This window comes from Cyclopterus lumpus, chromosome 5 (assembly GCF_009769545.1).
Source record: "Cyclopterus lumpus isolate fCycLum1 chromosome 5, fCycLum1.pri, whole genome shotgun sequence".
Lineage (NCBI taxonomy): Eukaryota > Metazoa > Chordata > Actinopteri > Perciformes > Cyclopteridae > Cyclopterus > Cyclopterus lumpus.
In genome coordinates, this window is record NC_046970.1 from 7,076,614 (window position 1) to 7,092,864 (window position 16,251).

At 41.3% G+C, this 16,251-nt stretch overlaps 1 protein-coding gene across 8 annotated transcripts in view; it reads left to right on the plus strand.

Annotated features, from left to right (window-relative positions):
* LOC117730783 (transcription factor SOX-13-like) overlaps window positions 1–9,796 on the plus strand; it is a 38,264-nt gene extending 28,468 nt beyond the window's left edge. For 4 of the 8 annotated variants that reach the window (XM_034532767.1, XM_034532769.1, XM_034532768.1 and 1 more), the window contains exons 9-14: window positions 693–858; window positions 3,147–3,265; window positions 5,020–5,098; window positions 7,082–7,252; window positions 8,330–8,546; window positions 9,478–9,796. In XM_034532767.1, coding sequence (XP_034388658.1) covers window positions 693–858; window positions 3,147–3,265; window positions 5,020–5,098; window positions 7,082–7,252; window positions 8,330–8,546; window positions 9,478–9,757 — 1,032 coding nt within the window. In that variant the 3' untranslated portion in view covers window positions 9,758–9,796. Of the gene's footprint in view, window positions 1–692; window positions 895–3,146; window positions 3,266–5,019; window positions 5,099–7,081; window positions 7,253–8,329; window positions 8,547–9,477 lie in introns of all 8 variants that reach the window. The other 4 variants (XM_034532761.1, XM_034532763.1, XM_034532764.1 and 1 more) reach the window with 1 other exon arrangement.
* Window positions 9,797–16,251: the final 6,455 nt, after the last annotated feature.

A 16,251-nucleotide genomic window follows, 5' to 3' on the forward strand; every position in this document is an offset into this window, starting at 1 on the left:
AATCAGGGGGTTGGTGGTTCAATCCCCGCCCTAGTCGTGTCCTTGAGCAAGACACTTAACCCTGAATTGTTCCCTGTAGCTGTGTCTACAGTATATGAATGTAACATGATTGTAAGTCGCTTTGGATAAAAGCGTCAGCTAAATGACATGTATGTATGTACAAACCATATCCTTTGAATTCAAACAGTCGTAATGCACACGCCTACGTTATATATCCAAAATGCAACTTATGGCAGTGTGTTTATTTAAAGTACACAATGTGTATCTACTATACGCTGTATGCGTGTGTTTTAAGGGATGTTAAAGAAAGTGTTTCCCACCAGATTAAACAGACAATGCACTACTCTGGTATTTGGGAGGGTGAAAAAGCTTTTCGAATACACCACACCCTCTGTTTGGTGTGTGTGTGTGGTGTGATCTGTGTTTGCACGGCTGGTTCTCAAGCAGAGATAGACTAACACAGCTTAGATAAACAAAAGGGAAGAGAGGATGAGGTGAGCACGAAGACAAAAGACCAGCGACGCCACAAGGTGTGACAGATGCGCTCCGACATGCCAAATCTGCCATGCATAACCGGAATCCCTCGCCCTTTGCAGTTGCGCTCGAAATGTATGCCAGTGGCCCCGCCCCTGCCCCTGCTCACCTGCTCTCGCTGTGTGTGTGTGTGTGTGTGTTTATTTTACATTTTTTAGGAAGCCAGTCAGCCCTTGAACTTGACGTCCAAGCCGAAGGGGCTGGAGCTGGGGAAAACCCCAAGTCCGCATAGCATGGAGCTGGGATCGCTGGCGCTGCACGGGGCCTACAGGCCCAGAGATCTCCAGAGAGAGGTGTCCCACAGCCCGTCAAGATCCACCCTCAGTGAGTCAGGATTTGTGATCCCAAAAGATGGTCGGGGTGGGTGGAGAAACATGTCCTCAAAGATGCTTGAATCAAAGACATGGTTTTTGACACACTTTGTGTTTCTGGTTTATGTAAGAGTTCAGAGAGTCTCGAGCTACCTTGTGCTTGGAAGAAGAAGCTCCGAAGCCAGAGATATATAATAATCATTATTTAATCATAACAAACAAGAGTCATCTGTATACATACATGGTCCAGGCCCGGACGCGCTCACATGGCTTCGCTTCCACAGTCTCCTGACTTAGCCAGCAGTTTCTGTCTGGCGTCACCACGTAAGAGACCAAATTCACGTCTCACAATTAGTTTTATTCGCAGTCCATTCGCTGAGCTAAGCTCCCATTGGTTAGTGGAGGTATTCATGCAAATACCTTTCAGAGACACAGCATGCTACGCTGACCAGCGAATAAGACATAAGGTTCACACCTGAGGGTTAGTTCCATTGGCCACTTCAAAGAATGCCTCAAATCGATAATCTAGCGGGGGTCAAAGCTCACACTTCCGGTCAAGGACAGGAAGTTCCCCTTCAGAATAAAACCCTATTATCCTGCCTACAGAATAAAAGCAACATCTCAGGTTTCAATCGGCATCCCTTTAACTATTGTCTAAACAATAAAACATCCATTCATTCCCATGCATCATACAATGAATCATTACATTTGTCATTAACAAACAGAATAATAAAACAGTGATCCTCTCTTATGCTTCATAATACATTCCTCAGAATATTCCTCAAATTAATGATCATATCTTTCTTTATGTATTAATTTAAAACATAACCTCTCTTATCTACATGTGCAAGTGTATATAAAATCCACTACAACCTAACATTTACCACAGTAACAGTCTCCCTTCGTGCTTATGAAAGCTTTTTATTTATTTTTAAGTCCCACTAGTATCGCTATGAGGAGTGGGTCCCTGTTTGTATGTGAATCACATGTTCACTCTATTGTTTTTTGTTGTTACTGACTCAACCTAAAGCTTTCACATGCGTCGTATTCTCTTAAAGGTATACTACGCCCATTTAAAAAATAAATTAAAAAATCACACCTGTAGGTCTAAGATGGTCAACACATATATATATATATACATCAGCAACTCTCTCCCAAAAAAAGAAATCCTGAAAAGAATCCATTCCCCAAACCGCTTATCCTATTTAGAGTCTCCAATTAACCCTAGGCTGGATGTCTATGGGAGGAAGCCGCAGAACCTGGAGGGAACCCATGCGGGGATCGAACTCACGTCTCTCTTGTTGTGAGGTGACAGTGCTATCCACTGTGCAACCAAAAACTAGAATCCTAAAACGTGAATTTTGACGTGATCTAATAAGCGGCCTGGAACTGTCCCAAAGACAATGAATTTGGAGGACGTTAGAGTGGACACTGAGCACCACGGGCAATGTTTTGAGTATGTGGGTACACTTTCTGTCTCACTACGATTAGAATAAAGCTCATTTGGGTAAATAAAAGAAAGAAAACAAACACAATCAGTTCTCCATACATTATCTTTGAAACTACTCCAGACGTTATACTGTTCATTCTGTACACATGACATCTATTGCATCTGTCCATCCGGGGAGAGGGATCCTCCTCTGTTGCTCTCCTGAAGGTTTCTTCCCTTTTTTCCCTGTTAAAGGTTATTTTTTGGGGAGTTTTTCCTGATCCGATGTGAGGTCCTGGGACAGGGATGTCGTATGTGTACAGATTGTAAAGCCCTCTGAGGCAAATTTGTAATTTGTGATATTGGGCTATACAAAATAAACTGAATTGATTTGAATTGAATACTTGTTGGCTTCACACGTTTTAGACTCAATGCTCTGGATGCTGGCTTCGAGAGAGTAGCTCATGTTGACAATTATTGATTCAACTTTACAAGGCCCTGGAAATAACTTATTGGCATTCTTAATTTAGGTGTTGTTCCCCTTTAAACACATCATGTATTGCAACGAAAGCATTTGTTACTTGTTTGTAACTCTATAAACAGATGAAGAAAAGGGAAGTTAACATAAAATAGAAGAAAAGGGAAGTTAACACAAATAGCCAATCTGAATTAGTAGACACATTGAAACTAAAATAGTTCCACCCTCAGTGTTCGATTGACATACCCAGCACAGTTATGAGTGCATGGCAACAAAATGGGCAAGAGTTGAAAATAAAGCAGGAATTGTGGGTAATATCACAGAAACAAACGGAGGCGAGGTTCATCGTTTTTGTCTTTCTCCTTCCTCCTTGACCGGTGTTTTTTGTCTTCAGGTTTCCTCGGAGACGGCGATGTGGTCACCCAGGCCATCCATGACGCCCAGCAGCTCTTGAGGGGCCATAGCACCGCAGGGCGAGAGAGGGACAGGGAGAGAGACGGCGGTGGGAAGATGGTGAGATGATGACCGAACTGCAAAGTCCACACTCGCGTACAGTCACAAGGTTTCTGTTCAAAGCTTTCCGACACTTAAATTAGGATTACTTTCACATAAAAGTCACACAGACTTCTTCACATCTTTTTTCTTTTTACTCTTTCACACAAATGCCAAACAAATGAAATATGCCTGGTTGTCACTGAGAAAACATCTTCACAGATTCACAAACAACCCTAGATCCTAAACTATTTTTGGCTCACTGTTGGTGTCTTTACATAGAGATTCATACAAGCAAATATTATTATTTAGAACAAACAAACACCTGTGTCATTATTGACATATCATCTCCTTTTAAGTTTATATGGAGGACATGCCTAGTTAGCATAGACATCTAGCAGCAAAAGGGCAACCGTATCACTCATTTGGAGTTGTGTGTCTGACCACCTCATGAATTCAGGTCCAATATTCAAACTCTTTTTGCTCCGTTTTTGGTCTCTACCAACTCCTGAAGGAAAATGTGTCTTTTTAGGTACTGAATGCTTCACTATGTTTGTCAGATAGTAGTATCAACAAAGAAATATGTCAACCCTTGTAATTAGCTGGAGTTTGCCCGAACGCAAACGCCGCAGAGGAAACTCTCTTCCTCTGACTGACACCAAGGGGTCAAAGTCGGGTTTAGTCATGCGTCTCCCGAGGATTTGACCAGCTGTAGTGTAACCACACACAGAAGCACATTGTAACAGCTCAGTGTTATCGGAGTGTTGCCTTCTGGAAAATAAACAAAAAGACAAAGAAGTTTTGTGTCTGTTGTTTCTATTATTAGTCATTGAAAAGGGGCCTTCAGTGTCCCCTGACAAAGATGCGATCGACTGCTCCTCCTCTTTATGTGAGTGCAGTCGTGTGCGACGGGGAAAAAGTACAGAATGTCTGCACACAACGACTTTAGTGTGGAGCAAAATTGAAACTCTCCTGTCGGAAAAGCGTGTGTCTAGCGCATATCTCGTTGTTTTTAAAGAGCCATTAAAGCATCCTCAACGATGCATATTGAATCCCAACAAAGAAACTGGCTGTTACTTTTTTGTTTTGGTTCTTGTAAAAAAAATGGTCTTCTATTCTGGTCTTCTGGCTTTTTTTCATTCTTTGAGGTGGCGGAAGCTTTGGTCTGAGCCTCGTCCTGGAGCAGCAGCTGTTGCAGCCTCACAATAACCACAAAGGCCTCGTTGTGGCATTGACTGAGCCACCTGCCCTCTCGCTCTTTGTCCACAGTAATACTGTACTCTGTGGCTCTCCTCCATTATCCCGGTCCATCTCGCCTCCTGCTTTAACACCAATACCGATGACTGACCTATTTTGGTATTACACTCCACCGAATGGGGGATCCATCATGTTTTACAGCAGGAGGGAGGGGGCGGGGGGGAGGATGATAGATACACTGATGGTGTGGTAGTTTACATTCCCAGCTTCTCCTCCCCTTAACCTCTCCTCCCTCAAACAATAAACACCATTCTTCCTCCCCTCCGTAGCGTTGTCATTCCCTTCCTTTCGCATTTACAGCTCTGCGTTTAAACAGCAGCTGATATGGTGAGCGTGCAGTTTCTTTACCTTAAATAGCATTCTGTCGCACACACACACACACACACACACCACCTTTTGGACACACCCCTCGGACTTGCGGGTCACCTTTTTTTACTGCGGCCGGAGTTCAAATCGCCTCTTTGTGCTGGAGCATGAATATTTGTGTGACTTATCTTTGTCTTTCTTCATGTCTTCAGGAGTATAAAGATTCTCCCCGCAGCGAGAGAATCTGTCACTCAGAGCGGGGCGAGGAACACCTCAGCAGTGACTCAGAGGGTAGGTGTCTCTGAGAGAGCCTGTTTAAAAGATGTGTTAATTAGTCATGTGTTTAATAATAACTTTTATAATAATGCCCATGTCTATAATGCATTGGCATGCTTGTAATGCGTTATAATCTGCTTATAGCATTGTATAATTATAGTTAGAAGATCCATAAATATTCATTGTTGTTTATAACAATACTCATAACGCATAATAAAGATGTTATAATTAATTACTTATCGTTATGCTTCATAATTGCTGCTCAGTCTTTTTCCAAGGATCAAAGTGTATTATAGTTATCATAGTTGTAATACATTGTCCTTCTATAATGCATTATAATTATCGTTATAATTGATTATAATGTGATTGTAACTTAGTCTTAGTGGTCATTGTTTGCTTTAAGTAAAGTAAAAATGTCTTTTACAAAGCTTTGGTTTGTTTTTGCATAGGTTTATTGATATACTTTCACTATACCGAAAGCAAACAATGACCACTTATAAGTGGAGTTACTTATAATCACATTATAGTGCATTCAATGCATAATGATTAGGTATGACAACTATGCCAATTATGATACAGTATGATCATTGCAATAAAAAAGTAAGTGTCCAGCAATTATAAAGAAATGATCAGCCTTTTAGATCTTTATGAAATGCTTCATAATGGGTTATGATTATTGTTATAAAGCCATAGGAATAATGGTGCATAAAGCTATAATTATACAATGTTTTAAGCAGATTATAATACATAACAAGTTTGTTTACAATGCATTATAGACAGAAAGTTCAACACAACTTTATATTTTAAAGGCAGTATACCATACTTGTAATTGTATACCATTCTTGATAATTTACCATCACCCCCTTAAGAATATGGAATTAAAATAGTTATATCCCCAAATAGTAATTCAGCTGTATCATCATCTTCTTGAAATGTGGTCGGTAAACGGAACAGAGAGCCTGAATGGAGAATGTGGGTGGGGAAAACCATAACTGCATGTTAAATATTATGTTTGTGGCTGAAAGGGACTTTACCTTCAGCAAACAAAGGTCAATAACCAGATGAGGGGTGGAACAAAAAAGGTCAACACATCCTCATACCGTAACAACAAAGTAGATTGTTTACCAACAACTCCCAATACAACATATATGACATGTATAATGTTATGAAAACACCGCAGTTTTAAACACTTGGTTGTGAAACAGAACACTGTATGGATTGTGTTCAAATATCTGTTTGTTACATAAGTACGTGACTTGGTACTAATATTTACATGCATACTAACATAGTTACATACATACAAGAGTAGTTGCTTATTTACTAACATAGTTTCATACTCACTAATGTAGTAACGTTAGTATTAATGTAGTTACATATGTAGCTAACACTAACATAGCTGCATACTAACATAGTTACATACACACTAACGTGGTTAAGTACTAACATAGTTACATACATACTATGGTAGTTACATGAGCAATAACATAGTTGCATACATACTAACGTAGTAATGTACTAACGTAGTTACATACGCACTAACGTAGTTACATTCGTACTAACGTAGTTAGGTATTAACATGGCTACATACGTACTAACGTAGTTATTTACTAAGTTACATACATGCTAATGTAGTTACATAAGTACTAACGTAATAACGCCCACAAAGGTAGTTACGTGCTAACAGTTACATCCGGGCTAATGTCGTTACATGCATATTAACAGAGTTATGTACTAACCTAATTTCATATTTGACTTGCTCTTCATGCTACGTCCCCTGTTTTACCCCCGTCATTATTACTAGGGCCACTCGAGTTTGCTGCCTAACAACAACAACAACAACAACAACAACAACCGTAAATAGGGGTCGTAATAAGCTCCTTGCACAGACGACCAATACGATTTTATATGGAAGAACGAAAAGAGACATATCTAAGGGGGAATAAGTACTATATCTGGCAGTTTGGTCTGAACTTCTGACTTTAGCCCTCTTTCCTGTAGGTGCCCTCCCCGTCTCGGGCCAAGGCAGCTACGTTGAGGTCCGGCCCCCTCCCTCCTCGGGCCACATCAAGAGACCCATGAATGCCTTCATGGTGTGGGCCAAGGACGAGCGCAGGAGGATCCTTCAGGCCTTCCCCGACATGCACAACTCCTCCATCAGCAAGATCTTGGGTGAGCCTTGCACGGGGTAGGGGGGTGCTCTATTCTGAGACGCTGCCTCGCATATGTGAGGGCACCAACAACCACCTGCTTGTCCCACCACACACGCACACACATGCGCTCACACACACGCACGCTCACACACACACACACTCAGACACACACACTGGCCCGAATCCCTTTCCGTGGACCAAACATTTACATTCCATTTCACTATTGTGAAGCGCTTGTTCAACCACCCTTCACACAGACACAAATAAACCATTAATCTACTTAATTACACAAGTGTATGACTAATTACTATTTAAATACCTCATCTCACACAGAGATTTGTTATCTCCAATACACTCGCGCAATGCTGCGATCATTGAGATCCATATATGTGTGCCGGCTTTCACACCAATTGCCATCTCTCACTTCTCTCCTGGTGAAGATGTGTTAACTACACTTGTACCCATGGACAAGGAACTTAAACGATCATGGTTCATAGACCATGAGCATGCCAAATTAATGTATATGTAGTGATTGTTAAGGGGGACTTCGACCAACTTAAAGCACAACTCCTTAAACAAATTAAAGCTTGGCCTCTTTGTGAGGACTTTGAGTGCTTGTTGACTACCGAGTTGATTTGGCTGAAGATAAAGGCATACGGTAGATGAGTGTTTTTATTGGGCAGTTAACAGATACGACGTTCATTGTCTTATGGAGAACAACAAAACGATTCGCTATTGCTAACTGAACATATACTTTCTACTGGTTCTTGCCAGGCAAAACGCAGTGAAAACTTTCTGACTAAAGTAGACTTAAAGCTTTTGTCTTTAACTCGGTTTGTGGCAGTGTGTAGGATTTAGTGGTATCTAACTATCAAGGTTGCAGATTAAAGCCGACTGGGTACCCCTCAACTGGCCCTTTAAACTTTTTAGCACGAGCCGTTTTTGATATCAACATTTTTTTATAAGACACATACAAAGTGGGATAACTGTGTGATTTAAACAGCTGTTGATGCAGACTAAGCGTAGCTTCTAAAAGCGCTTTCATGGGCATAAATGCATTTAAAAAAAAATTGATAAGTCCCCCTTCCCTCTTCAGGCTCCCGGTGGAAGGGCATGTCCAACCAGGAGAAGCAGCCCTACTACGAGGAGCAGGCGAGGCTGAGCCGGCAGCATCTGGAGCGCTACCCGGACTACAAGTACAAACCCCGGCCCAAGCGGACCTGCATCGTGGAGGGGCGGAGGCTGCGGGTGGGCGAGTACAAGGCCATGATGAAGAACCGCCGGCAGGAGCAGAGGGCGACCTACACGCACAGGTAGATGAACCAGCGAGGCCCCGGGTCGCGGCCGGCACAACCCTGCGAGATAAGAATGAATGCTGACGTCGTTTGACGATTCACTCCATTGACTCTTTTATTCTCTGAGACACAAACAGAAGTGGAGTATTGATACCGCAGCTTGGTCCTCGGTGATGAATAGCATTCCTCGCCATTGTTTCCAGCTAACTCCTCCAACTAGTTAAGCTGGAGGAGTTGGGAGGTTGTAGCTGTGTTACAAGTGGTTGGTTTTGAGTGTTATTTTTCTCTTTGCGTCACAGATACTCACGTCTTTCAGACTGCTTTTCAGAAATAAAACGTCAATATCAGAATGTCACGATTATTTAAACTTTAGTTTGGCATGGGTCTAAACACTATCCATGAGCCTTGACTGCCAAACTGGGTGCCATGGTTACTGAATTTATTCAAAACATTGACCCAGAATCGAAAAGAAAATAGATTTAAGCTGCAGATTGTGTTGGTTTGTGCTGCTTCCAGCTGTTGTTAGTGGCACATGTATCACAGCTGTCTGCCCGGGCACTGATTGGGCGTTTCCCGCTGAAATGCACCATGTAACTTTTTTTTATATACAAGCTTGTAGCTTTGACATTTTATCAAAACACTTTTTTTTTGTTTTGTACTGATGGTTCAGCCAGGAGAGTTTCATCATCCAAGCCGTAGAAGTGCTTCACCTTAACGAAAAATACAACTTTCTTTGTTACCCTTTCGAAAAATGCAAACAAAACATGCACACTATCATTATAGTTATTATTCCCTCTGAGTGACAGAGTGACATACAGTGACAGTTTGAGCAAATACACAATTTTAATTTGAAAGGAGGAATATCTCTTAGTAGCAAACTGATGCATCAACAGAAACAAATCCAAGTTCATTGGTCTTATTGTACCCGTGTCCCTTCCCGTCTCTCCAGTCAAACGGAACCCCAGCAGCTCCACTACCCCCACAGCAACGGCCAGTACCCGGGCGGCGCCGGCTCGGTCTCGGTGGCGACCGTGCCCTTTCACCCGGCGCTGCTGGAGCACTACCTGCCACAGGTCCCCCCCGTGCTGCGTCGGGTGGAGGGCCAGGCCACGCCCACTTCCCTGCCCCGAGAGAGGGAGCGCGAGAGGGAGCGCCCTCCGTACAGCGAAGGAGAGGAGAGCGATGGGGGAGAGAGGAGCGAAGGAGAACTGGTGCTCCTGACAGACTAAAACTGTGTGGGGTGTGGGGGGGGGGGAGAAGAAAAGAAAAGAAAAAAAAGATGGGGGGAAAGGTGCCATTAGTTGATTGACAGTCAGAGGAGAGAGATGGATGGGGGGGGTGTAAAAGGGAGAGATTAAGTTGAGAGAAAATCGCCCCCCTGAAGAGATGTGTTGGGAGAACGTCACTCCCTTGTACATTAGTTGTTTTCAGTGAAATGCTGCCCTACACTCATGCGCACACACACACACACACACACATACAGGCAAGCTCTTATTTTACCCATTTCCCTTCATACACATTTCACCACATTGCATTGCTTTGTTTTAGAATACAGAAGGTAGAAGGTTTTTATCGTTTAATCCCCCATGCTTCTAGTTTTAACTTATGGGTAAAACAAAATGGTCCCTGCAGGGAGAAGCTTTGACAGAATCCCTGATTTCACCTGTTGGACAGCCAAACTTCTCTGTGGTCGAGCAACAGGCCACCGACGGAGTTGTTCACTATCGGTATGTCAGCACTGCCCCCTGCTGGTGAAAACACCATTTTCACACAAAAAGTATCTTTTTTAATCTTTTATATGGAATTTGTCAAGTTCTAACACAGAAAGAGTAAAGGGGGTAAAATAAATGTAGAGATCGAATTGTCAAATTGAACACAGACTTTTAGACCCTTTTTTAAAGAAAAATAAAATCACTGGATCCTACACTTCCCACAATGCAACTTTACATTGTGTTACAATAGACCTTCCCTTCTTGCAGGTAAATGCTCTTTTTTTTTTTTTTTACATGCCCACTTCTTACTCACATTTTTCTAATATAGATTTGTAATTGCTAACGTGAAGCAGGATAAGCCCCTGACGTCATCATCGGGGTCATTTTTTCGGACTTTCCGACAGAGCCACAGAAAAGACATTCAACAGCTGTTTTCACGTACTTTTCCTTGTGTAAACTGAACTTCATAAGCAAAATTGCCTTTCAATAAATTAAATTCTGGAACATTTCTAAGATGATAGAATCTCTCTTTAAAAGGACAGTCTGGGTGTTGGATGAGGTACTTACCATCTACTGTAGACTATAGAAAAGTACCTTTTTAAAAGGTTTTATTTGTTCAAGGCACATTTATTTGTAGAGCACGATTAACAACGTGTGGCAAAATAAGCACAGAGTTATTGAAAAGCTAATTAAAGCACAGAAACTTGTAAGGTGAGGGACCTCTCACTGCACCCGAACGGCTTACAATCAGACTGCCAATGAAATCATTTTTTACGACGTTGCATCCCAGACAATGTACAGTAAATCAACAATCCAACCCTCCTCTTCCTCCCACATCTCACTGTTCGGTTGAGCTGTGCTGTATATGCTGTACTTGTGTGTCTTATCAGTTGCCACAACGAGCCTCACCCTATTTCTTTTGTTTTAATACCTCTGTGTTTGCTACTTTGAGTGTTAATTGATTGTTGTGTTGAGCACCTCCTAAATGTTGTTTTATTTTATTTTTTGCTGCTCTTGACATGCAGCTTCATATTCACATATGACATGTTCAGTTTTCAGCAAATCATCATTTTCTTGGTACTAGCGCACCTGGGCCTTGTTCCAAGATGTTGACATTTTGATGTTACCCTCAGATTTCCTGAAGCTGCGCTGGAATTATTTTTATATTTGAAGGCTAAAAGGCTTTATTTAGAGACAAATCACTCCGAGGTTACATGGGAGCGGAAACTGCTGTATATTGGCCACATGTACTCTCTGCTACAGAGATATGGAAAAGTTCAATCAATGGTTATGAGCAAAACGAACGTTTTGGGGTGACTGAACCCCTGGGGAACTTCCTGAGAATGCAGGCACCAAAATCATCCACGAGTCCAAAGGCCTTTTAAAACAGAGTCCCGTCAACGGAAGTTAAAATTGCTTCATCATCGCGTGACTCACTAGACTTCAATTAGTTCCCGGAAGTAGAAAACTATCAAAACAGATTTACAATATTCATATAGAACACCGACATATGTTAATTGTGTTTTCAATCTCATGTAATTCTTCCAAATTCCCTCCCATATCCATCAATCAAAAAGCAGCTGAACTGCAACACAATATACACAGGCAATATTCAACAGAGACACAATGCCTAAAATAACTCAACCCTATGTTATGTTTTTGTCTCAAATAAGCATTCTAAAATCCACAACGAAAGCAATGTATCACAAAAATCTCTCTTCCTTATTATTGTTTTTCATTAACGTTAACATAATGGCTCAGACACTCATTCCATCACCTATACCCACAACTCTACATTCACATGCCAACATGTTAAATTGCGCTAATAAAATATATTCAATATTCATACTTAAATCCCCATATCCCGCAAGAAAACTAACATTTGGAAGCTTTCATCCCTCTTATTACACAATGTTTGATATATTGGCCTGAAGAAAAGGAATTTACAATTAACAGGCTGTTCTGGTTCTAACTTTATCCCGTGTGGAGTCTGTCATCAGTAAACAATCTCTAAACCTACTAATTTCCTGGTGGAGAAGCCACTAGCATGCTGTAATGCACATGCTCATATTATTCAGGTGTGGTGATAAGATAAAATCTTTCTTTAAACGTCTCCCCTGCTAAAAGTCAATCACAAACGGTCCATTCGCGTAAACGCTACGGTGCTGCTAGTGTTCACTGCTAACTTCCGGAAACTATTGAGAGGCTCAATGAGCCGCCATTGCTGTAAAAAAAAAAAAAAGGTCCATTGGAGTGAACATATTTGACGGGACTCTCTTTAAAAGGCTCTGATCCTCAGGGCATTGTTGGCTATGGTGCTGCGTGCTAAGGATTTAACTCGCAGAGGGATATTGGGCTCCATGCTAGCACTTAGCATACGCTACGTTCTTTGATAGTAAGAAGTAGGCATGATAGAAGTAGTTTTAGCTAATATTAGCTAACACACATAGCACACAGATACTTTTGGTGTCTTTGTTCTCATCACTCAATAACCATATTGACCAATATGGCCGTTATGACAAAAACTTAGCGTACCTAAATAGCAATGGGGTCAATCCACTTTTAGCTAACTGCAATGGTGACAAATCTTAAATGGCAGTTAAAAGGACACATTTCAGACATCGCGATTCAGGGCTCATCCTAAACAATCAGGGTCAGGGCCGTGTGGATTAAAGATGCCGGCTTTTGTGCACAGAGATGAATATCGGAGGAAAATTATTTTATTTTATTTTAGCGGAGACATGTTGAGGAGTCACCTGTCGTTGCCCCTGCTGATGTAAATATAGAAAGAGACTTTATTTTGTTTATAAGAGCCTGTGTAATTTAAAGGTGTATGTTTCTCTATGTTTTCAGAGTTTTGTGTTGTTTTTGTTTTTTCTTAAACAATAAATTGGTTGTGCTAATTGTGTTTGGAATTATTTATTTTATTGTGTCGTATGTTCGAGTGTGTTGTCTCCCCCCACAGGCCTTGGGTTCGGTTGGCTCAGTGAATCAACGCATCCATCCATGTTCTATTTCCCCCATATCTCAGCTGGCAAATTAGCATCTCGTGCAAACAGGCTTAGTCACGTTGGAAATGTCTTAGAATATCAACATGAAGTATTTGAAAAGTGTTCTTAATTTGCTGAGCACACCTGCAACTAATAACACAAATTATGGCTGCGCTCCCTCGGGCTCTGCACGTTGTCTCCCTGGACCTGACACACCTTGAATGGGTCACACCTGTGGTTGGTGGTGATTAGTTTCACCTGTGCTGTCCGGCCTGTGGAGGGAGGAGCTTATAAATTGGATCAGGGGACCGCTGTGGTTTCCTCAGGTCATGAAGAGCTCACCTTTCAGTGCAAATATCTGGTTACGTGTAGGTTACGGCCAGCGGGCTAACTGCAAAACCAAGGACATTCCCCATCAGAATTAGCTAACCTGGTGGTGTTTTGTTGTGCTAATTATTGGCACGATGATTATCTGGAATGATGCCGCTGAAAGGTCTAAACCTCATCCAAATCATAGCACAATATGTGAACAGTATTTCTGAAAAGTTTGGAGGGTTTAGTACAGAGTTCAGGCGAGGCCTCCAAAATGGGCATTTGTGTGGAATCGTCTTGCTTTTTGCTATCTGTCTTTTTCTGATAGCACCGCACTACGGGTTGCTAGTTCTGGAAATGGGCCGAGTGGGCTGACTCCTGGAAGAAGAAAAAAAAGCCAGTGAATGCTGTTGAGCCAAGATTCAAATAGACGTTTAGTTTAAAGCCTTTTCAAGTACAAATACCCCAAAATGATATTACTGTGTTCAGATTGTGAGATTACAATTATGTCTTTGATCTTCATGTATTTTTTTAATCTTCAACTATGAATTAAAAACTTTCCTGAAAGGTTGTTACATAGAGGACTTTTGTCATTAACCAGTAACATATAGGCTGATATTCACACGTGTTACATTAACATTAAAGAAATTCCAACACCAGAAATTGCAATGTCGTGCAAGCAGACAAACAATGAGTGAATTTGGTCCTCAAACAATTTCTGTAGTTTTAAGTTGTTTTTTACTGAAAAGCTTCAAAATTCATAAGAGTATTTAAGACATTGAATGGAATGGTCAAATCTGTTCGACAAACGTTATTTTGGTAATCCATTCAAAACTTTTAAAACGAGGGGACCAGAGAGTGCACACATTAGAACATTTCTGGGTTATGGGAGTCATTTCCAGCACTTGAAAGCTAGAAAGAAGTATTTTTTTAATGAAAACTCCCCATTAGATAGTCCCACGCGCAATTCTCAATGCTTCCTACAGCGATGCCGTTAACCTACTGATATCCTACCCAATGATACATACTTTTTATTTCTTCCTTGCTGGTTGTATTTCTAGAATGGCAGCCAACTTTATAAACCGTGTATAGGATGTGATGGTGTGTGAGGCAGAACAATACAGATGAAAAGATCCATGTCTGGGATGTTAGGAGTCATCTCCATACTGTACTCTGTTGTGGCCTCCGTGTGTGTGTGTGTGTGTTGGCAGGATGTCCTCCAGCACAAGTTTCTTCCTCCTTCCTTCCTCTTGTTAAGGCCGAGGCACCAGGTCAGCTGGCACGGAGACACAAACAGGAGGTCAAAAGGAGAATTTTCTTTCTTTTTTAGGGATTTCCCAGAACTTTGAGAGTAGACCAATCAAAAGCACACAGTATTTTTATTTATTTATTATTCTATACATTTTAATGGAAATATTTACTGACAACTGTTAAATAATTCTTCTTGACACTCCTACGGAGGTGTGAAGGATCACTGTACAGTAAGCTTTTTCACAGTATTTACATCCTCCATCTCCGCCGTCTCCTTTAGCAGTTGGATGAACACATTTAAAGTCACATCTGCGGGCAGAACGCTGGGTCCCTTTACACAGCGCTCGAAGCACTTTACAAAAAGTAAATATCAGCATACAAAGTAGTGAAGAAAACAAAACAAATCTGTTATCTGTACAGTGTTTCTTAAAATTAAGTTAGTACACTCAAACACACATAGTTAATCTCAAATGAACTGCAGTGCAAACCCTCTGAAGCTTACCATTTTGGTATGATTAGAAAAGAGCAAAAGAAAAAAAGAAATTGAGAAATGCAACGTCAGATGCACCCAATAAATAAACCCTGTTAAAACAGCCTCAAAACACCACGTAAGGCCTAAAAGGAAAGCGGGTGAAGTCTTTGACGGCCGGCGTGGACCAGGACATTCAGACGTCTGGGACTTCACCGGACGTCTGGGACTTCACCGGATGCCAACACCAACGTCTCGTTTGTCTCATTTTCACCTTACCCACTGTGTAACGTCATGAGAAACGTCACCCATAACAAGAAACAAGATTTTGTAGAATATATTTTTGATTTACTAATTGATTTACTTTTAACGTTAGTTTGTTTTTAAGCTTTTGGCCAGACGACAGATGTCAAGACACCCATTTCCATGGCAACTGAACAGACACCGTCTACTAGCTGCAGCAGGTGCTAGCTTGCTATCACGGCAGTTAAAAATAAATGATAAAAAAAAAAAACGTGGACGTTTTTGACCACTGTTGTTGTGACCATAAACTGTGCCGTTCCAGCGCTTTGCATTGTGGGATACAGTAGGCGAGGTAGACTGGTCTGATGCATACTGGGAATTTTTTTCCAAGCCAGTACAACATCTGGTTATTTTTGGCATAACTGTATATTCTGCTTTTGTTTGCTACATTTTGGCCAAATCAGTACATATTGCTGGCAAAGTAAGCCGGTTCGAGTACAGCCCCCGAAGAAACTAGTGAACCTTGAGTTGAAATCAATTACTTTGATTTGGTCGTTGTCCAGTGCCAGTTTGTCTAATTTCTCACGTCGACGTGGACTCACGTGAGACATCACTGTTAAGTATGTTTATAGATGCTGGGTGGTGCAATAGACTTGAAACTTTCAACTAAAGGAGCAGTTAGAAACAATACTTTTTGTTTTACTCTTTAAAGACATGTAAATCTGTAGTTTATGTTTTGAATTTTG